The following is a 24576-nucleotide window of genomic DNA, read 5'->3' on the forward strand; positions in this document are numbered from 1 at the left end:
GACCTCTGTAGTCTTCTGTGCACCAAAGTCATCAGTGACTGTCCTTACTTCTACCCAACAATACCCTAGTTTGAGGGGAGAAATAAGATCAGGGGACAGATATGACTACATTTGATTATATCTCAGTATCGGCAGACTTTAAGGGCACGCAGTTCTTTTTTTTTTTTTTTCAACGTTTATTTATTTTTGGGACAGAGAGAGACAGAGCATGAACGGGGGAGGGGCAGAGAGAGAGGGAGACACAGAATCGGAAGCAGGCTCCAGGCTCTGAGCCATCAGCCCAGAGCCTGACACGGGGCTCGAACTCACGGACCGCGAGATCGTGACCTGGTTGAAGTCGGACGCTTAACCGACTGCACCACCCAGGCGCCCCAAGGGCACGCAGTTCTTAATTTAACTTCCTATCTTTTCTGGAAAGAACAAACAACCTCATAGATACCTTGGGTGGTGGCAGCTCTCTGAAAAAGTTAAAAGAGAAAAAAAGAATAAAAGCCCTTGCATTTTACTTTGGATGTGTGAAGAGAAGGGTGGCAGGGTGTAGGGATAGCAAGGAAATATATTAGGAGTCTATGTTTCAATTATCCTGCAGTCTGAAAAACTGTCCCAAAACCAAAGTTTTGGTACTCCCATATAATAACAGTGACTACATCACTTATTGTTTACTGACATTTTTTATTGAGGTTTGTAGCTCATGATTTTACATGTGATTGTACAGAGCATTTAAGAAAAAAAAAAGAGGTTGGAAAGGTTGTACAAGGGGAAAAAATCCAATAGATAGAAACCTGGTAGGTGTATGTGATAAGATTAATTCCACATGTAAATATATGAGAATGGTAAGAGACCAGAGCCTGCGATAGCTATATTCTTGTTCCTAAAAAGAGAAATCGTTCCTATCACTGAGAAATAACTTAATTAGTTGTTATTTTTAAAAATAAACTATCATTTTAAAAAAAGATATATTTTGAATTAGATTTAATGATTGGCAAGTGGGAAAACCGTGTGGAAAAATGTCCCAGATTATCCTTCTACTTCCAATGCATTTACAGAAGCCAAATGAAAGGAAATCCAGCTGACTCTTTCTACACTTACTGATTTTGGAGGTCATAGGCAAAGAATAGTGTTAGAATATACAAAGACTTGCTTATAAATGAACACATTCTGATTGTCTACAGCTGTTTCAAGACACATCATTGTTATTACTTAGAATGGTAAAGGAAATCTTTATTCTGAAATGAGGCATGAAAACCAACTTTAAATGTTTTTTTCCTCATCTTTCTTGATTCATGATGGTATTTAAAACATAAGACATTGTGACAACTTGAAATTCAAGGCATTAAAAATGCTCTCCAACATGAGGCAGTGGTCAGCAGAAGAGGACATTGTGTTCTAGTCACTGTATTCTGTATCCCCAAAGACCTCTACCTACTATTAACGGGTTGATGACATTCTTGATTTTTGCCACTTTTTGAAGTCAACCAGTCCATTTCATCTTGAAGCCAGGATCATTTACCAGTTTTACCTTCAGAAGAATCAGGGAATTTTTAACCTTTAAAAAGCTACTTCAGGTATGGATTTCAAACACATTTCCTTGCCAATGTAGTGTGAAATTCTACAGTCTTGGGCCATTGAGACAAACTTAACTCTTTTTAAATTTAAAATCCTCCAATATTGGACTAACTGTAAAATTTTAATAACCTCAGATCACAGAGTGGAACATTCTCATTTTAAAATCACTCATTCTGAATGGCAATGTTAATCTAAATTAGATCCTTAGGAGTCGGCTTTCCTTTCCTCTTCTTTCAAGCTCTTTTCTTTAGCATTCTAGAATGAAAGAAGCATTGGGAATACTTTTAGACACATTTGGATTATGGAGTACTTTGATACATGTCATACAACTGTCTGCAGAATTTTACGAATTGACTACAATAATTGAAGAGAGAAAGGACTTGAGAGTAATATTTTCAGCTGTGTAATTATTTGTTCAGTCTCAATGTAATATTCATATATATAATAAATTAGCCTGTAATATGAATATTGCTCGGTTACGGATTATTTTGCACAATGTACGTAATTCCAATTTAATATTAATTGAATGTTTATTAGAAAGATTCATAATAAAGCTCTAAAAGGTGCATAGCTACTGGTAGCATTAACTGTGTTGGCATACAATAGAATAAGCAGATTAGAGAGTGAAAGTGAATTGAGGCAAAATACTTATATTTAAGAAACATTTATAAAATATCATGTGTCCTTGAGACAAGGTGTGGCTAGACAAGAAATATCTAAGGAGTGCTGAAAGTGTTTAGAGTTTCCTGTGTAAACAGCAGGATAAAATTATCATATGGTATACTTCAATTTTTGTTTTAACACACCAGTAGCACTTGTTACACTGTTTACAGTTTTTACCACTCTAAACAATTTCATTATTTTTTCCTGTAATTTTTTTTTCTTTTGAACTCGAATTTAGGTCCTGCTGCCTCACCATAAGTATGCCAACTTGGATCTGCCCTTCTTCTGTTCATATTGTGATGGAAAAGACTTGCTTATCCCAACAGAGGTTTTTCCTTGTGTAGTCTTCCTCAACTTCTCCATTATAAATCAAAGTTCTCCTTTCACGTGCCTTCTTAAAAATCATAGTTTGCCTTTACCTTTGAAATACTCTGATGGGACACAAGTGAAATGAGAAAAGTTTGTGTGACATACTATTAAGAGAGAGAAAGAAACATCAAAACATAGCTGAAACGAAGACATTTGAATAATAACCTACAGGTCCTGGATGTTGGAGACGTGCTTTTAATTTTTGTAAAGAGGGTGGGGCAATAAGTTTACTGAAAATGAAAATATGCAAAACTATAGTAACTACCTGTTATATTGCAAAAATCACAAAGTTTGCAATATTGTAAACAAGCTATTTCTTCTGCAAGCTGTAAATAAAAGGAATCAAAGTATGTAAGTGTATAGGTGAAAGTTAAAGATTGATTTCCCTTTTAAAGCAAAAGTGAAGTAGAAACTAATCAGGTTAATTAGAAAATAGGAAAGATTCCTCTTATGGCCTAAGCAGGAAAGAAGCAGCTACCAACATTTTAATTTAGAAATGAAAATTTAGATATTTATCAATATTTTTCAGATGGCTTCAGAAGTATGTATTTGCTGATTACAAAATTGAATATCTGGTTGGGATCCATCAAATCTATTTTATGAGCTCAAAGAAGCTTTCCACGTAGAATTCATTTGCACAAAAATGCTTCCATAAGCTATTTTCTAATGTTGCTGTTTCACTCTTGTGCTCCCATGTTCCTAATTTATTAATGTGCAGAAATCTAACAGAGGATGTATGTAAAGTATTTTTAGAAATGCATAGTAATTGTTTATGTTGTGAGTTATAATTATGAACCACTAAACATGAACTCATCAAATCTTAATACCTTGGTACTACAATATACTAGGAAGATCGTACATATTGTTATTTTATCTCAAATAGTTTTGTAACAGAAGAAAGGACATTCTTGTCAATATTTTTAGAATTGCTCAAAATCAAATTAGAGTCTGGGTTTCTTTCTTTCTCTCTCTAAATTTGCAGTAGTATAGTAGTCCTGTAGTGTTTTTGTTTTTTCTAAAACACCTCAAGCAGTAGCACTTTGGTATAATACTAACACACAACTTCTGAAAACAAATGCTTCTTTCACTAATAGGAGCTGATTATTGATTAGTCTGGAGTTGATCTTTAGACAACCCAGAAACTGGTTTTCCTCTCCCTTTTGTTCTCTATACTGCAGAAAGTCAGTCTTTAAAAGTTTTTAATGCCATTTTTTAAACTAAGTAAACCTTTGTCAATGGATTGGAACATGTGTGGGGCAAAAAGCTGAAGATACTGGCTAAAATTAAGTCCATGGGTTCTATATGACTATTACTATTTCTCTTATATGTTTATCTCTATTACCATGAAAAGTTTCATCACACCAACTAAGTTAATTTTTTAAAAACACTAAATCTTAAAGATCTTTTATCAATATGTTGACATTTTTAGGTTAATGGGGATTTTAAAAGTATATATCATAAACTACACTTTAGTTCTGAGTCTTTGTGAATTTGCCTGATAGGAAGTTAAGGATACTTCCATTATCTACATTTTATTAATACAGTTTCCTGATTATTTTCACTTTGACATAATTGTTCTCATGCAAGTTCTTTTTTGTCATGATTATTTAAGCATGGCAATTTATTATTCAACTATAGTATTTTTTTACTTTTAATAGAGTCGAACTGGAGGGATGTTCAAAAACTTAAATTGAAATTCAAATCTATTTTTCCTTCACAAAATGTAGTTTTCTCCATAAATATTATCAGTTAGGAACATGGGCTGTGCAACAATCCAACAGTCTGTGAGTCAACTAGACATGAGATCTGTTAGCTAGTGTCCTGCAAAGTACCTTGGGAGATAGACCTCAAAAGAAAAAAAAAAAAGCTCAAGAGTAAAATATTACAAAAATGTTATTTTACTAGGAAGTAATAATTGGTTTGTTTTATTGGCATAACTTTTACTTCCAGCTACCCAAATGATGTGCTATGGTAGGTACAGTCCGTCTGCTTGATGAAAATTTAGTTTTTTATAGAATTTCAGATAAGCATATCAGAAGTAGGCAGATAAGTAAGTCATGAATGGCACAGGGTATTGAAGTATAGTCAACCAAAGGTGGTAAAAAAACAATAAACTTTTTAAAAATTATTAATTTATCAATAGCTATGCATGAAAATACATGTGAAAAAAAGTCAAGTTTAGGAACTCAAGCCTTGCTAGTATAAAAAGGACTAAATGAATACATGTTAGATATACACAAATTTCTATTGAAATGTACACATAATTAGCTCCTATATCTACTGTTTTGTTTCAGTATAGTCACATAAAATTTGAGGGAACAATCTCTTTCTGTAAAAGTCTTTGGGATCTTGTCTCTCTGATAGCACATCAATTGTGATGTATTCGAATTCAAACATCTCACCCTTTCATGTTTATGCAAGGGCTGGGTAGTAACTGACAGTCCTAAATGGCCTTCCGCACCAGTTACGTATTCAAGTGATTTTCTTCAGTTGGTCTGTGTAAAGCTGGGGAGGCTACCTGTTTCAAATTCCATGTAATGACACATAAAAGATAGCGGGCAGGGAGGTAGCAATATCAGAAAATCAGAATTGGCAGCCTCAGCAAGCTGACTTGAGGTAGTTTCCCCATTGTTCTGTGAAACTAGCTTCTTACTGACGAGCTGCTTTCATATAGATCTCTGCTGAATTGGCGAAACAAGCATAAGCGCTCATAATCCACAGGCCAACTTTAGACAAGTTGTCTAAAAGGGGCTTTTTCATTACCAAATGTATTCTATGCAACAGATAGGCAAACCACCTTTCAGGTGCTAATATTGCCACAGTGTGGGATGTGAAAACCTAATTACCATTAAAGCTTGAGGTTCTCCTGCAACTCAAGAACAATTCTAGAGACTTAAAAAGGAATGATGCATAAAATATTCTGAGGTGAGTATTAAGATTATGATGTACTCTGGCCCAGCACAGAATTCTTTCTTTTGTCATATATTCTTAAACTATATAGAGATTACTGGTTATTCCATAAACTATTCCATCTCATCTTAATTTAAGAAATTAATTAATAGGTGGGTGGTGTTCAGATTTGGGGGGGAGGGGAAGAAGTCACCAAAATATCATACACTACAAGATAAATTACAATTTGGCAAATTCATTCTAGCTTTGCTCTAGAAGGGACTCTATGTTTAGACACTGCTGGTAAAGTTTCTTCAGTAATTGGAGACCTAGAAAGTTTCTTTGAAAGGACTTTGTTTCATATATGGGGCAAGAAAAATTAGCATAAAAATGTCTTCTACTATCTTTATAAAATGGATATTCTCTTTGCCATTAAACTGGCAGCTTTGAGCCAACTGAATGACTTTAAATTTCTGACATCAAAATAGAACTTACAGGAAAGGAAAATAAGTGACTCACCCCCTCTTCAATTCAATACATAAATCTCTGATTGAAGCTGGTTTTTATAGTAAGCATGATGGCTGCTGCTTATAAAATAAGCACATAGTAGCTGATATTAACCTGCTTAAAAGTAAGTTATGCATCTTATTTCATTCAACATAAACATGCCCATCCCATTTTTCTGGTTTACTTTGTCTGCAAAAATGGTAAAATTTTGTGCTTAGGTTATTCTTCTAGGCAGATCTGATTTCTATTGCATGGCTCATTGGGGCCATAGAGTAATCGATTAGCAAAGTATATATAATGAAAACAGAAGGAAAGACGAGAAAAATGAAAAGAATAATTCATCATATAGTACATACATCAAAACAATATCTTCTAAATCTCAATCAGTTGTTTATTGGTTGGCAAACAAGTTTCACTTTTACAACAAATATTAGTAATGAGGTCATCCAACTTTGAGACCATACAAAATGGATCATAAATTTAAAAAAAAATTATATGTGCTGCTAATTTACCTCTTGTATTCCTACATTACTTAAAATCCTGTCAAATAAATAAATTTTCCTGTTAATAAACAGAAGAGTTTAAAAAAAATCACTTCAAAATAACTTGACCTTTCATTTCTTACTACAAGGGAGTGAATTTCCTTTAAAAATTGGTAGTGCGGGTGCCCACTTGGGGATCAGACTGAGCATTCAGCACTTTAATGCCTATGGGATACCGTTTTTTTTTTCACATGCAGAAGCCCCACTAGTTCTATTGACGCCTCTTGACTTCTAGAATCATAGCTACTGTCTTGGTGATGAACTGCTTGCCAAATATACTTTGCATTACAACAGATGTATACTGTAAACATAAAAGTTCGTCCTGCTCTAATCTGCAAAAATGCTCTTGGAAATATTCTGACTGAATAAAGATATATAGTGAGGGAAGGAAGTCTAATTTTATTTATTTTATTTTTTTGTAAAAAATAATTTGTTTGCATTACTAGAAAATGATTCTTATAAAGTGATAGTTTCATTTATTTATTTATTTATTTATTTATTTTTTTTGCCAGGTGAAATTTTAAAGAAAAAAATCAAGGAAAAATAAAAGGAAAGAAAAAAAAGAAGAAAGGAAAAAGAGAAGAAAAAGCAAAGAAAATGAAGGAAGAAAGAAAAGAAGGAAGGAAGGAAGGAAACTTTGCTCTCTTACTGGCAGACAAACTTGCAAGACCAGCACGAAAGAAAAAGAAAAAATATCTCTTTTTTTCCACTACATTAACAGGACTCAAATTCTGGAGGAACAGAAAGCTGACTATATGTGCAATGCTAGTATCTGTACATTACATAGAAATTGTTCAATTTTTTTTCTGCCATTAGTTTTATCATCAGTTAATACAGCAAATCATAAAATATGCATTTAGCATATAATTCTAGAATTCCCCTCCATTTCATTATTAATTTGTTGTTTTATTTTGTATTCCACAGCTATTCCCACTGTGGTGAATTCAGGTTGTGAGTGACTAAAAACCACTATGTGATACAGTTTTGCTTTGTTTTTATGTTTGTTTGTGCAGCACTCCAATCTAGATGCAGCATTGTTACTAATGTCAAACAACTGTTCTGGCCTTTTAAAAATCAGGTCCTTGTAATTATAGTAACAGAGCATCAGAGATGTTAGAACAAACACAACATAATTCAACAAGGCCACAATGAGCGCCATTTTCTTCATATCTCGTTCATTAACATAATGAAGTCTCCATCTGAGGGGGAAAAGACAAGAAAGGAGAGGGCACAGGGGAATTTCAGCAGTTATCTTTCTCCCCTTGGCTGACCTAAAAATCCCAGTTAAAAAAAAAAAAAAGTCTGAAAGTTTGTGTTTGTCTTTCAAGAACAGCATAAAGATTTAGGAGTACACACATTATTACCACTGCTTATATCAATTCAGAACAGTCAACCAGGTGTTAGCAGTTTTGTTGGTTTCAATTTCTGTGTCATCTTCTATAGACTAGTGACCAAATGAGCTGGTCCTTTTGAACTTCCCTCTGGAGGGGTCCCATCTTTGTTTGGAGGAACTATAAATCCATCACTGCTACCGCGACCTAGCTGATAGTAGGTGTGCAGCTGATGGACGTGGTTTCTGGAGCCTAGGTTTGGCATGCTTTTGTAGTAAACATCTTCGGCATCACCACATTTGGCCGGTGGGGGTTCGGTCTGGGTGCTGGTGGTAACGCTCTCTGTGGCAGGCACACCAGCCAGTGCTGGCATGCTGGTGTACAGAGAGTCCCTATGGGGTGACTGGAGATCTTCTGTGTGCTCGTTGGTTAGCAAAGGGAAAAAACTCTCACTGTGGTCTTGGGGGAGCCGCCTTCTGGTGTAATGGTGTGGCTGGTGGTTCTCTGTGGAGTAGACTCTTGGGGGAAGCAAAGGAGCATCAGATTCCTCATGAATGAGTTCCAGGCCCAAACTCTCCTCGTGGTTGAAGGAGGTGGCGTCATCCAGGACAATGGCATCATCTTCACTCCCACTGCCAAGGTTATTCACCAGCTTGTTCATCAGATTCCTGTTCTGTTCACTGGAGCGCTCGTGGTTGTTCAGGTAAGACGGGATATAGTTGGAAGTGAGTTCCTTCAGAATCTTTTTCTCTAGGGCGGTCTCATTGTGGTTATAGCCACGGTCTATGATTTGCACACAGTTGCTCAGGTATTCGCCACTGGCAATGCTGTAACTATTGCCATGGTTACCATTCAGTGGTAGAGTATCCATGACACTTGTATCCCTGGCATTGTTCAGAAGCCCCTCTGAAAAAGATTACAGAACACTATGACATTTACATCCATTTGGCCACAGAACACACACACAAACACAAAGGCAGAAACATCCGACTATGAAGTATGTATAAATTGCTAGCACGTTTAATTAATTATAAAATGTTTGGAAACAAAACATACTATTAAGTCTATATGTACACATTTCTATACACTTGGGGACAATTGATAGGAACCTTATAAATGGAAAAGTATCTAAAATAATTCTTTAAAATAACAATTTAAAAAACTTATAAATTTGTAGTTTCCACACAAACATTGCCTGACACTATTTGAAACATATTTGGTTATAACTTAGAAAAAAAAATAACGCAAAATTTTGGTGTAATCATTCATAGCTTTCAATTTATACACATCAAAGTCAATTTAATAATTCATTACCTTTAATTTTACATGTTGTTTTAACATTAAAATAGGCATAATATTAACATAATTCATGTGTGGTACTTTGAATATTCTGGTCAAAAGTGAAAGAATCAAGCAGCTTCTAATAATTTGATATATAATTTTGCAAGATTAAACATAATTCCTACACACAAAACCACAAAAGGATTATGTTAAATTTGTCAAAATGATGTAGTCATGAAATAATGCTTAGTCAAATAAATGGCACATCAAAATAATATGCATCTAGGAACTTTCAAAACAAAAATATTTAGATTTACTTTCTAATATCATTTTCTACATATTAACCCATTAGCGATTGTTTAGGGTCATTAGGTAATACTACAAAAGAATGTGTAAAGACACAGGTATCTGATTCCTAAAAACATAGTGTCAGTATTAAAGATTCCATGTCATAATGAGTGATGACTTTGTGTGCATATTAAACTTTGAATTTAAAAGAGATTGAACATCTTATTCTGGGAAGAAATAGTTGCAGTGAAATAAAATTTAACCACATGCTTCTTCAAGGTTTTTGCATTCTCTTGAATGAACAGAAATCCAAGAATCTATAATAGTTCCAAAATCAGTTCAAATGCAACCACGAAAGAAAATAAAACACAAACATTTAACCAATACTCATAAGTAAGAAAGGATATTTCTTTACAGAACAATTAATTGAAGTATTCTATTAAACTTCTCAATACACTGCTAACTTGTGAAAATATAACATTCATTCTATATCTGTGATGCAGTTATGTTTATCAAAACTGAACTCCTTCTTTGCTGGTTTAAATAAAGTGTCCCAAATATATCAATTTATATATGGACTTTTGCTGCATACTCTGTATTCAAGTAACAGTTTCTAAAGACAGCAATGCATAAAATTCATTAAAAAGCAGCCATCACAGACATAGGGTGAAGCGATTTATTTTCATGTTATAAGATATCTTGTAGACAAATCCACAATGTTAAGAAAAATAAAAGTAAATGTTCTTTAAAGGGCCATATGCGATGGGTGATTGCTGCTGTGGAGGCTGCCATGGTATGCATGATGGTTATGGCTGAGTGACTGATGCATTGAAACGTGTGTATTACTTCTGTTGTCAATGCATTAGGTACAGGTCGGAAACAACCATAGTAAAATAAAGTGGATATGCTGCATGTGACATATATGTGTATGATGGAATGTAGTAATAAAAAATAAAAGCTTATGAATTACTTAGCAAAAATAAATGCTTAATTTAAAAACAATTTAACTCACACAAACATTACATGAGACTTAACAACTATGTTGATTATGTGACACAGTAAAAGAATCAGACAACAAAAGCGTCTAATCTCTATTAACGTAAATTTATATAAGTCGATTCAAAGGCTCTTTAGTTTTTAAATTGTGAGATGAACTGTTTTTAATAACTACATCATCTATATGTGATGCAATAAAAGTGAACTAAAAAAAATTACATTTGATATGCAATGTTTAGCTTTACTCCCATACTTGTCTCTCTGTAGGGCTCTAAACGACAGCATGAAGAAAAGGAAAGAAAAAACAACAAGTAAGCTTACAGCGACAGTAGAAGAAACATGAGTAAAAAGCAAATTGATGATATGCAGAAAAAAGAGTCAAAGGAAATAATTTCCACTGCCCCCAAATTCATGAGTCTGTGTTACATGGTTTATCATAATTAAAAATACTGAAATGTTAGTCAGAAAATAAGAACCCCCCCTTAACACATGCTAATAAAATGAGTCTTTAATAAGCGTTTCTACAGTTTATAACAAATTTTAAACAAAAACACATCTATTTTAAAGTTAAGATTATCACACCAACCAAGGAGAGTAAAGATTTGAAGGCAAGCCATGACGATTCCCACAACTGCATTTCAATATTGCATATATTTATGTGTATGTATGTTTGAACATACCTGCTTCTAAGAAATGTTATTTAATTTTAAAATCTTTCAGTAAAATTATAAATAAAATCTTTAGCATGTACACAGAGGGAAAAAAACACAGTTGTAGGTTTCCATATTTGTGTCTTTTTTCCTTTATGAATTTTTTTTTCCACGTAAAAAGGTTATATTTCCCCCATTATAACTATCCAAATGCTTCTTATCACTTGTGAATAATACTGATCAGAACTGTCATTTCTGGAGCTCATATTCAAAAGTCGTGTAACTTTGAAAAAAGAAAATGGTTAAATCCAACTGTTATTCTGTATCAAGACAACAGGAGGGGAAGAAAAATACCACCATCAGTGTCCGGTTTTCTTCTGGATTCTTGCACAATCATGCAATCAAACATTTTTAGAACTGATCCTTTAAAAAACAATCCTGGCAAAATTATTTTTTAAAAAACACTCCTATTTTAATCAGGTCATGAAGGACGGCTCTTGCTGATTTTGTTTACAGGAAGGTTAAATCATCCTAAAATGAAAACCAGGAAATTCATTGGGCTAGATCGTTTCAGGAGATTTCAGCTTGTTAGAATTTCACCATTCCTTTAAGAGATGGTTTTTGCACTTAAAAGTTGATTTGCTTTTCAGAAAAAAGACTGACTTTATTTCAAGATGGAGAGGAAGGTTCTCTTAATAAAGTTTCAAAATAGCTTTAGAAAAAATAATTTGAAATAAAGAGCCAAACCAGTATACTAACAGATGCAAATCGTTTGTAAGCTCATTATGGCTCCTTCCTTAAATGACAGAATTTTAGAACTGGAAAGCCTATGAGAGATAACTGAAGCTCAATTCCTGCTTCTCAGAGATGAGGGAACTCCAGCCAAAATAGGCTGAACCTTATCTAACTCCACCCTGCTAACAGTGGAAGAACTGAAATCAAAAAGAAAATCTTGTAGATTTCCTCTGTGCCCTCCTATCTAGTTCTTCCACTTGCCTTAGGCTTTGAAGCCAACATAGAACATTTATTTATATATTTTATAATATAATCTTGTATTCTTACCACCTATCATGTATTCTTCATTATATCCTGTCCTAAGGGTATGTCTTTCTTTAAGTTCTATGGTAGAATTAGTTACTTTAAAATGTAAATTATTTTGTGAAATCATGACTTCGGCTCTATATGCTGTCTTGATAGGTTAATCTATAACAAGATTTATCTTGCAAAAATTGAATTTTCTAATCCTGATAATATAATGGTCCAGAAATACAATGCATGAAGTTTTCAAAAATGTCCACAGATAGAATCTCAATCCGATATAATAAAAGCATATTATTCATCTTCATTCCTAACTCTATATGCTTCAGTAACTCTATGAACACATCTCTACATATTTTAAATAAAGGCATTACAAACAAATATGGATACTTCTATCTGAATGCTCCTTTGCTTGGATGGTCTTAGTGCAACTGAATTAGAGGACCCAATAGAACAGAACCAAGTGGTACTTCAACATAAACCACTCCAGTACATACCGAGCCACCTATATTTCATGTAAGATTTCCCCTTGCCAGTAAGAATATTAAGTGCATTCATCTGAAAGCATAAGATTAGTAGCAATATGACAATCACTAAGATTTATTTGGGGTCAGTGGTAAAAAGAATGATTTTAAGCACTACCATAGTTTAATATCTTAAAAAATATTAAAACATTAAGCCATTAAATAATTTCACCTCTGACTCTGAGAAACATTAATAAAATTGTTTGCTCTTGTTTTTAAGAAAAGTCAGTAGTATTTATTTACTTTGCTGGGAAAAACAATAAACCCATTCAGAAGAATCATTTGTGTATTTATTGATCATCGTAATAGCAATATCCAGTAATAAATTCCACAGGAATAAAACCTTATATGTATATGGTATTACTTTAAATTTGCATCTACAGAATTTCACTTTGAGAGTGTTTACAATAGTGTTCCATCCTTAGAAAAATCGCCTAATTTATGATTCCAGTAAAAATAAAACAGGACAAGAAAGCAGATATTGAATTAGGGAAGACATATAGATTAATAATTGTTAGTTTTTGTTACATAAGACATTAGAAATTATATCTGAATAATCAAAAAAGCTAAACAAAATGTGGTCTAAATTTTTACATGTTCTGAAACAATATTCAATAAGTAAAACAATTTTTAGTGTTTTTCCAACTCTTTGCATAAAGTGAGTAATGTAGAATAGATTTAATTTGCAGATATGGTATAAATCTTCACTTAACATCACTAAACACTTACTAAGATGTCGGCACATTGCAAAATGTTTATAATGACACAATTATCTGTAACTTAACCTAATTTAAAAACAAAAAACAAAAAAACCCAAGCCTGTATAAGGTCTGCTGACTTGTTCTGTTAAGCCACATTTGTTATGTTGTGAAATATACAACAAGTGTTATGTACACTTCACTGAGGGCCACAATAAAATAGGGACATTGACAGAGGAGAGACAATTTAGAGAGGGAACCACCAGGAAGGACCCAGAAACTATCTCGTATTGATGGCACCAGGGTGGTTTTACTGGGGAAATGGAGGACTCCAAGAAGCCAGATCAATTGCTTTCAAAGTATTTAAAAAGATTGACACAGAAAGCAGAATACTTTGCTCTTCCTTGCTCTAGAAGGCAAATCAAAGCATCATGGTCAGAGGCAAATTTCAGCTCAGTGGAAGGAAAAAATATACATAACAAATGGAGGATTTCAACAATTGAATGTATGAAATCCTGAGGGGAGAAGGGTCCCATTAAAGGAAATGGGCACAGGCTGACAGAATGTCAGCAATGTGGTGAAGAGAATTCGTGAGCTCTATCCCTGCTTTTGATTCTCAAAGTCTGATTCTTAGACATGCAGGCCTTCTGAATCTTGATAATTCAAAAATTTGCTAATTACTTCATCCTACTGAGATACAGTTTGAGCATATTCCTGAAGTCACTCTTTATTACTGACTTCAGAATTTTTGAAATAATTTAAAATCATCCTTTGCCCCTGGCAAGGTATCTGGGAAACTCAGAAGGTTTTAGACACCCAATGTCAGTTCTGCAACAAGCAAACTTTCATGGGATGGCCACTCACACCAAGTTTTACACACTCATGCCACTAATCTTTTATCTCTGACTGAGAAGGAAAAGAAAACACAGAGATTCCCATAAAGAATAATAGAAATTTTATTCAGAATTGCCTAGGAAAGTTAATATACTGCTAATCTGTCACATCCAACTTCAAACAACCACATTTAAGTCTCTTTGTTATAGTGAATTTTCTTTCAGATATAATATTACATAAGTGGATCCCTAACTAGGACTTTTTCTTTTAGGAAAGTTTTATTTGACTAATTTTTTTCCTGTGGTTTCTTCCAAATGATATGAATTGTTTTAATTTCTTGTGCCCAGTACATCTTTATTCTTAGAGAAGGTAATGCCTGTCCAAACACTCATATTGTAAGTGGTTTTAAAGAGATTTATGCTTATTTGTTTGGGATGTAATTAAAATTTTATATCATTTAAAGTAATTAAATTTTCATATCATTCAGAGGAACCGTATCCCAAAGCTTTGTTTTTCACACGTAGCCACAGCAGGAAAAAAAGTCCTGACTGTCCTGAGTCACTCACACAGGCAATGGCAGGCTAGTGTGGGACCTAACTTGGTATTGTTCAGTTCAATAGCAAACGGAATGGATCTTTTCTCCATGGCTTAGCTCAATGTAATTTTCCATGGAGCTGATCTAAGTGCTTTCAACAGCACTGATGCCTTGCACCTAGAGTATTCTTCATGGCATAACAAAGATTACTTTCTTGATCTTATACCATTAAGACTATGGAATCAAGTCTTTATTTTACTTACCTTAGGCAAATTCTCATTTCTCAAAATACATACATAGGTGTTTAATATAGAAATCGATCAACAACAAGACAAGCACTGACACGACACAATACATTTTATAACATTACAGAGAAACAAACACGTATTGGTGAATTAAGCATTTGTTTATCAGAAGGAGGGAAACCATTTGTTACTAAAGGAAACCTAAGGAAAATGGAAAATAAAAGCACCAAGAGGGGTGGAAGGCAAAGGGAGTCTGTGTGTCTGCTTCCAAAAGAAAGAAAAGGCAGTGGAAAGAACGCAAAATAGAATGTGGCCATAAAAGCTACATAAAATGGGACTCTCACTTGAAAAAATTAAGATAAACTCCAGCACACCTTGTGCGTTGTACATGCTGACAGAAGGGTTGTTACAGACCGCCGGTTCCCCAAGCAATGTATTATAGGGATTGTTAGTACCATGCGGACGAAGCAGAGCATTGCTTATAAGATGATTAGCCATGGCTCCTGGAGCAGCCCCATAGAAAGACAGAGAAAAAAAAAAAAGGTCAATCAGGCAAATGTGTTTGAAAAAAAGAAAGGAAACATTTAGAATGACAACAGTTGATATAGTCCTGATTACAGGCAGGCAGCTAATTAGACTCAAAAATATATGCCACTAAAGCACACATGTTTCCAATAATGCACATATCCAAGAGTCAATGGGAAAGAAAGAAAATGGTTTACGATGTTGATTAAGCCATATATAGGGTGTTCTCTTTCCCAAAGTATAAGCAAGAGTATACTCCCATGCTTGCTAAAAATAAAAAATAAAAAAATGAAAGCAAAATATAGTCTTCCATATAAACAAAACACAAAACAAAAGCTGAAAAAAAAAGTTTAAAACACGGAAAGAAAAGCCAAAGTAAACAAAACATTCCCTCATTCACAGAAACCGTTGGGTTGTTTTCAATGAAAGTAAAAAAGAATAAAAGGCAACATTTACAATAAAACACACATTTGGAGAGCAGTTGTGGACACAACAGAAGAATTTGACATTTCTTAAAATTCTAAGAAAAGGAATCCCTTACATCAAAATAAGATATAATCACTCTTGTTAGTACACCGTAGTAAGCATACTAATTAGGTGATTTTACAAATCTAATAATCATATGGATATTATTTTAAATATTTCAAATAAAGTATTGACTTCATAATATCCAGCATATATATAATTCCATTTTCCATTTTCCAACTGGTTGTTTGAACTTTGGCACATAAAGTAAGAAAGCTAAATTATTTCATCTCTGTGTAAATAGATGTACCTAGTGCCTAACATATCATTAGTATGAGTTGCAACCTCCAACCTCCAAAATTGTTTAACCAAAAAAAAAAAAAGCAAAATATCAGAGGAATAGTTTTATTAAACATAATTAGGCCATGTGTAAAAAATGATAGGCAGAATGCATGTTTATGTTAGATGATAAAGAAAGAAAATGTGACTGAGGAGAGGAAAATACAAATTGTATGAGGATAGTCAGATTGAACACAAGTATTTGTTAATTCAGTATATACATTAGAGAATGAAAATACAATCAGTAGACCAGGAGAAAATATTTGTAAACAAATTTACAAATATTTGCAATCCAAGAAAAAGTTAGTATCTGGAATACAGGAAGAACTCTTAAAAGTCAACAGTAAAAACAAACAAACAGACAAACACCCAAACAACCCAAAGCAAAAAACTAACAACAACAACAAAAAACCCAATCCAATTAGAAAATGGGCCAAAGACATAAAAAGACATTTTACAGCAAAGGATATACAGGTGGCAAACAAGACCATGAAAAGAATTGCTATTAGCTATTAAGAAAATGCAGATTAAAACCACAATGTGGGGAGCCTGGCTGGTTCAGTTGTTTTAGCATCTGACTGGATCTCGACTCAGGTCATGATCTCACAGTTTATGAGTTTGAGCCCTGTGTCGAGTTCTGCACTGACAATGTGGAGCCTGCTTGGAATTCTCTGTCCATCTCTCTCTGCCACTCCCCCACTCATGCTGGGTCTCTTTCTCTCTCAAAATAAATAAACTTTAAAAAAATTATTAAAGAAACCAATGTGATATCACTACATACTTAAAATTTAAATGGTGACAACATTAAATGCTGGCAAGGGTGAAGAAAACTGGATCTTTCCTACTTTGCTGGAGCAATGTCAAATAGTATAGCTACTCTGGAAAATAGTTATAAAAGTAACCATTCAATTACCATACCACCCAGCAATTGTACTCTTGGACATTCATCCCAGATAAAATGAAGATTTATGTTCACATAAAAACCTATACATGAATGTTCATGCAGCCTTATTTATAATAGTCCAAAATGGAAACAGCCCAGATATCCTTCACCTGGTGAATGGGTAAGCAATCTGTGGCACATCCTTACCAGGAAACACGATTCATTAATAAAAAAAGAACAATTATTGATACAACAAACTGGATGAATCTCTAGATAATAATACAGAGTAAAAAAGACAATCCAAAAGGTTACGTACTAAATGATTCCATATATATATAAATAATATATTTCCATATAGATATACATAAGATTCTTGAAATGACAAAATGATAGAAATGGAGAACAGATTAGTGGTTGACAGGGTTAAAGATGCAAGGGGGAGGGAAGTGGAAATGGTCATACACGGGCAACATGAGGCTTCCCTGTGGCTATGGAGCTATTCTGTATGTAGGCTATGCTGGTATAACACAAACCGAGTCTTGATAGATAGAATTGCATTGAACTAAACACACAAACACACACACACACACACACACACACACACACACACACACAATGAAATATAAGTAATATTGAAGACATCTGAACAAGACTGCTGGATATCGGTCAATATTCTGGCGTGATTTTGTAGTATAGTTTTACAAGGTATCATTGAAGAACACTGGGTACAAGGAACACAATCTCTTCACTATTTCTTATAACTGTAAGTAAATCTACAATTATCGCAAAATAATTAATCTATATTGAATGAAACAAAAATGTTTATTTATTCATAGAAAATGCAAAAAAATGAGAAGAAAAAACTTGGCCATGGTAGTTTTATTTTATTTTTTCTCAAAATCATAGTTCTTTGTTATATAGCAAATTATCAATCAAGTAACACCTATTTTATCTATTTTTTTAAGTAAGCTCTATACCCGATGTGGGGGTTAAACTCATGATCAAGAGTCGCATGCTCTACCAACTGAGACAGCCAGACACCCCAAATAACAGATATTTTAACCTCAAAATTGGGTAAGTGAACATCTCTAGATTTAAAGTACAATATAGCTTGTCAGATTTATAAAACTGGAAGGTTACAATTCTTTCAGGAAATAAGCCATGTGTTTGCATCCTACACATTCCACACAGAACTAGCACAGAAGTAGCACAAAATTTTCCACTTATTAAATGCTCGATGAGTATTTGCTGAAATTGTACAACATATACATTTAAATGTTTTTAACAGAGTGAGACGGCAGATCTCCACTTTATCGTACAATGGATCAATCAGGATGTCACTTCCCACTGATAAATATATAGAATACCAGCAAGAAAAACTACAAAGAGTTGGCTATCGTGCCATTCAGACAAGAAACAGAATAGTATACATCTTAAACATGTGTATCGTTGATGTTACACAAATTTATGATTGTTAGAGACCAGATTTGGCCTGCACAACGTTTTAAAAAAGCAAACTACCTGTAAACTGCACCTGCTACTAATGTTTATTATTCTAGCCTTCAATACAATACAATTACAATTCTAGCCGTCCAATACAAATAATTACTTTCTAAAATTACTCTAAGAATTTTAACAGAAAATGAAAGGTGTAAACAACTTAAAATGAACTAGGGTAAAAACCCTAAATATATAAAATTGCTAAAATTCATTATTTTCCCTCATAGATCAAATAAGGGTTAGGTCTTTATGGCTGGAGCATCTATCTGTATTTCTTCTTCTTCTTCTTTTTTTAAATGTTTATTTATTTTTGAGAGACGGAGAGACACAGAGTGCGAGCAGAGGAGGGGCAGAAAGAGAGGGAGACACAGAATCCCAAGCAAGCTCCACACTATCAGTGCAGAACTCAATGTGGGGCTTGAACTCAAATCGCGAGATCATGCCCTGAGCCAAAACCAAGAGTCAGATGCTTTACCAACTGAGCCACCCAGGTGCCCTATATCTGTATTTCTATATATTTTCCTTCATTACTACATATTTCTTAATTTGAACTAATTAAAAAACAAACAAGCTGGGAAGATTGCATGCTACTTGCTTCACGTAGATTGCCAAAGAAAATATTCCTTTGTCATATCTGTCTCTCTCTATATGTATATATATTTTTCTATACCAATGTAAAAGAATATGCTCTGTGATTTAAAATAAGGAAACAATTGAGTTAGGAAGAACCAAACATAAGCAAAAAGCATGTGACTCAATATTTTTTTCTGGCTGTCATTCAGTTTATTTAAAAGTTAAAAATATAAGGACAAACAATTTAATCATACAAAAATGGAGTTCTGTAATTGAATTCTAATGAAGCTATCAAAATTTTTGATAGATAGGCCATCTGGTTATAGCTTTCCTAGCATAAAGTTGTTTTTAGTTTTGCTAAGTGTGTTCTAAGTTTTGAATATACCTAAAGACACTCTTATTAGTGAGATTACTAATGTAGGAAGACTGAGTTTTTTTTATTTGTCAGTTCTTGCTAATCTGGAAAGTCCAGCAACAATAACAGAAATGTTATTGGTATACAGCCATGGAGTGATACAATGTTGACTAAATGGAACAATATTCAGTCCCAGCCACGTGGCTTTGGAAGGTAGCTTCCTCAAATCCAGGTGTAACCCAGATCAGGTACAGATCTATAGTCACAATGAGTGACATACAGTCATAATTAAGATCCACCTGCTTTTAAATCTAAAACCACACAAATACTGATAAAAATAATCTAGAACTTTCCAACAAAATACATTTTCTTCTTTACCCTTGGTAGTAAGAGCCTTTTTCCTGATAGAAGAAGGATCGCTGGTTAAAGTTGCTTTTTTATGATGACTCACCTTTTTACATCTTATGCCCCATTTGAAATCAAATTAATTAGTGTCACTATAACTGACTTTAATCCTAAAAATTGAGTTAAAATATAAGTGAGGGCTCAGTAACAGGAACTGAGGAATAGGATATCAAATTTGATCATTAGAGTTTTGCAGAGTATGAAGTTGTGGATAAGCTTTATGGGTTTGCTGGTTTGAAAGAATGAGGGATATGTTTGAGTAACCAGTTATCTGTGGTTTGATTCCCTAGTGTTAGAAGGCAATCGTTTTCCATCATTTTATGGACACTCAAATCTTGCAAGAGGTCGTTTTTCCTGTTGCCATTCCAAACAAGTGCGATAAGGTGTTTTCGCATGGTTCCTACAGTCCATGCTCACATTTATGCATTTCAGTTGTACCTTTGAAAGGTGGCCCTGTGTCAAAAACACTGGCTTGTTGCCAATGCCTAGATCTCTTAACTAAAAACTTGTACAGAACCTGTCTTCTTGGGTCTTTTGTGTACAAAGTCGCATTTGTCTTTTTCCATAGCTGCACTACATTTCACTTGTCTTAGCTGAAGCCTATTCTGTTTGCTTCTGGCTGTTTCCCCAATTTACCCAAGTCACTTTGAATTCCGATACTATTTTCCAAGGTACTGTCCGTCCTGTCTCTTCCTCTTCCTTCCAACTAACTTCTGATTTGTAAACTTCCCTTCTAATAGCTATGAAATTGCTGCAGACTTCCAAGAAGATCGGTGTTTACAGACCATCTGTCACTGTTTTTCAGCTGAAAAGTTAAGCTTACTGGTTAGTCAGGTTGAAGACACAAATAAGCTGATGTTGCTGGGTAGAGAAGATAGTTACAACACTACATATGGGAAAAGAATGTTTATGTACAAATTTCATTGGAATGTAAACACCAGAAAAACAAGGAATACACTGGGTTTTATTACCGCTCTATACCAAGGGTCTAGAATAGTTCCCAGAGCTTGGTAAATACTTGCTTAAATGATGAAAAAAAGCCCATGTGAAATCTATGGCATCTTTAATGTAACAAACTAACACAAGTAATTTTATCAATTATGAGCAGTTTTATAATTTGAGTAAATTTTTTACAAGTGCCAATTGTCTAATTCCTAATGTGATTTATTTCCTTCTAACACTATACCAGGTATATTTAAAGCAGGAAAAACACACTCATATAATTATTTGGAAATACAAATTGCTACTTGAATACTAGCTGCAGATAATATGACAAGGGGGGGGGAAACTCAGCACAACCTACTGTGACTTAAAATAAAAAGCTCAAATTGGGTAAAAAAAAAGCTCAAGGTAAAAATCTCAAAGCAGTAATATAAGAATAGTTGTTTCTTAATTATCTGACACACTAAATCCTGGGTACAGTCTAGTCAAAACTGCCTATTTGCTGTCAGAAACAAGGGTTAGGTCTTTAATAAAACCTGGAAAAGGAATTAAGTTGAATTTCAATATATGTGAATCGTCAACAAAACTGTCAACAGAGAGCCAACCGAGAGATCTTTATTTCTAGTAAAAGCATGATACAAAGCAAAAAGGGATTTTCATATTCCATACTGAAAAACATAGGGATGTTTTTCTGACAATTATTTGAAAGTCAGATCCTAAACCTACCGAAAAACACGAAGTGTAAAATCATAGTCATTTTAAGAAGAGTCTTTTTTACTTTATTTATACCTGAAGATAGAGATAGACATAAAAGTTTTTGAATGAGTGAAATTTGAATGGGATAATAATGAGTACACCCTTTTCAAATGCACAGGTTTACCACAAAAGTGTTGTATTTTTTTTTCCTTATGAAAATAACATAGGTGTTTTGACACGGGCAGGCCTTGAACGACAGCACTGTCTAGGCCAGTTCAGTGTGATACACGTAATTGAGGCCTGAAAACTGAAGGTAGAGCTGCAGGCTTTGAAAGTGTGAAGTGAAAAAAAGATCTGAGAAAAGATGACAGTTGAATCCCACTTGAATCCATATCATATCATTCAGAAACATTTTCAAACGTTTCTTCTTGACAGCAGGCTAACCACAGTACGCTGAAAAGCTCTTAAAATAACTTGAATTGTCACTCTGCTCTGCCCCTCGCTTTTTTTTTTAAATGTACTTTCGTTCTTATTTGTCTTATTGGACAAGCAAAGGTGTATAATTCTAGACCCTGGTGTTCTAACGAACCGACTGAATATCCCATTCCTGAGAGTCTCATACCAACATGTCTAATTTTCAAATTCTTATTATTTATGAATATATAGGATGATAAATTTTTTGTTTGTTGTATTTCAATCAAACAGTTTCACCTGGATCATTCTTTCTTCTTTAATATGTTTTGTCCTCCATTCCATCCCCTCATGGTTCTCTCTCCCTTGATTCGACGTATTTTTTGTTTTATGAAGTCATTTCCATGACATGGACTGACTAATGCATATGAATTGGAGTTATAAATAGAGCAAAGTTACTACTGGATAATGCCTCTGTGCTTCTGTCTTCAGAACATAATTTTGGCCCATCACGGAGGCTTCATTTTGTTCAAGTAAAAAATAGCTTCACTAGTGACGGTATTTTCTAGAGTTATAATACTAACTCAAGTGTTAAACAAAGGGTCTTTTACCAGGAGATGGTATCTACTCAAGTTGTGACCCCCTTAAAATTGTATGTAAAATGGTTTAGGTGCATGTTTGTGAAGCCAGTTGGGCACCCACACATGACTGCTTTTCTTTCTGGTGAAAGGGTCCTATGGCTTTGATTTCCTTTTCAAAGAGCTAAGAAAACTGGCATAAAGAAAAAATAAAAAAGGTAAGTCTTTTTCTTTAGTGAGTTAACTTTATTTTAAAAAATTTTTAACGTTTATTTATTTTTGAGACAGAGAGAGACAGAGCATGAACAGGGGAGGGGCAGAGAGAGAGGGAGACACAGAATCTGAAACAGGCTCCAGGCTCTGAGCGGTCAGCACAGAGCCTGACGCGGGGCTTGAACTCACGGACTGTGAGATCATGACCTGAGCCGAAGTCAGACGTTTAACCTACCGAGCCACCCAGGCGCCCCTAGTGAGTTGACTTTAATATAAACAAGAAAACTGGAAAAAATGAATCAGAAGGACCCCCCACACATCTTATGTATGTAAGTATTACCCAATGAATTGCAGTATAACATAATGGAAGAAAGTTATAACTCAGAATTTAGAAGTGAATAAGGTTTTAACATTATCTAATCTACTACCATCATTTACTACATAAAGAAACAGGTCCAAAGACATTCATAATCTGTTCAAGGTCACACCTGACTCTGGTGATTTTATTTAAACATATTTAAACAGTGATGTTTGAATATTTTTAGCATCCTCTCCCAAAATTATGTTTTTTTTTAATGTTTATTTATTTTTGCAAGGGGTGGAGGGGCACAGAGAGGAGGACAGAGGATCCAAAGCAGGCTTTGTGCTAACAGGCTAACAGCAGCAAGCCCGATGTGGGACTTGAACTCACGTACTGCGAGATCATGACCTGAGACAAAGTCAGCTGTGCAACTGACTGAGCCATGCAGGTGCACCCCAAAAACATGTTTTGATAACATTTTATTAGGAGCCTTATAGGAGTGCATTACTTTTCTGTAATTGTCAATTATTTAATTTTCATATTCATGTGTTAATTTATATAACACAAAGAAACAAAAATGAAAGTAAATCGATAAAAGAGACCTTCACATCTATGGAAAACTGATTGAATAGGCATTGTCTATTTTAAGTATTTTGTTTCCTGTTTTTTCTTTTTCTGTGTAACAATGAAATATCAACATGCACACACAGTCTACAGACAGTGCAAAAATGGTAAGTTCAACTTTAAAGGCTTATTTTATAAAATAGGAACAGCCATATAAATCAAGACCAAGTTGTTTATAATCATTAACAAAACTAAAAGAATCTGCATGCTATCCTTAAAAATTATATAAAATAATTTTAAAAACCACAGAAACCATAATTTTATATTTTGTACTGTTTTTATTCAAATAATTAATGAAATTACAAAGTGTCAAAGAAGAAATATTTTATTGAAAGCCAAGAAACCTTCATCATTTTTTTCTGAAGTCATAAATTGAAGAGCTGACATCTTGATTTATCACACTGTGCACTTTTAATAGCCAACAAGTTTGCTATTAAATTTTAATCAACCTGCCTATTAAATTTCTTTCAAATGGTTCGGAGATACCTCAGCTTTTTTTAATAGAAAATTCATTCACTGGGAATCTATTAACATGGACTTCAATGATATGTTTTCTCCAAAGTACAGATTTGGGTTATTGTTAGTTCAATATGAAATTAAATATTCTGAATGTAGAAGTGTTGTTCTATTGTAATATAGAAGTTCAAAGATTTAGATGTGGGAACCCTAGACATTACCTTGTCTATTTGTCTTTATTTTGCACTAGCTGACATTATATAGGTCTTCTTGTCCAGACGCATGGTTTTTTCTACAATAAATACTTGGAAGTCAAGTTACTGGGCCATATATTGCTCACATTTCAATTTAGAA

The 24576-nt window shown here is 34.0% G+C and overlaps 1 protein-coding gene across 12 annotated transcripts in view; it reads right to left on the reverse strand.

Moving 5' to 3' along the window:
• Positions 1-652: 652 nt before the first annotated feature.
• The window catches only part of ADGRL3 (adhesion G protein-coupled receptor L3), an 828952-nt gene continuing 805028 nt past the window's right edge, over positions 653-24576 (reverse strand). For 11 of the 12 annotated variants that reach the window (XM_047856547.1, XM_047856545.1, XM_047856542.1 and 8 more), the window contains one exon: positions 653-8773. In XM_047856547.1, the coding sequence (XP_047712503.1) occupies positions 7974-8773 (800 nt within the window). In that variant the 3' untranslated portion in view covers positions 653-7973. The remainder of the gene's footprint in view (positions 8774-24576) is intronic. The other variant, XR_007151634.1, reaches the window with a different exon arrangement.

Source organism: Prionailurus viverrinus, chromosome B1 (assembly GCF_022837055.1).
Source record: "Prionailurus viverrinus isolate Anna chromosome B1, UM_Priviv_1.0, whole genome shotgun sequence".
NCBI classification, from domain to species: Eukaryota; Metazoa; Chordata; class Mammalia; order Carnivora; family Felidae; genus Prionailurus; species Prionailurus viverrinus.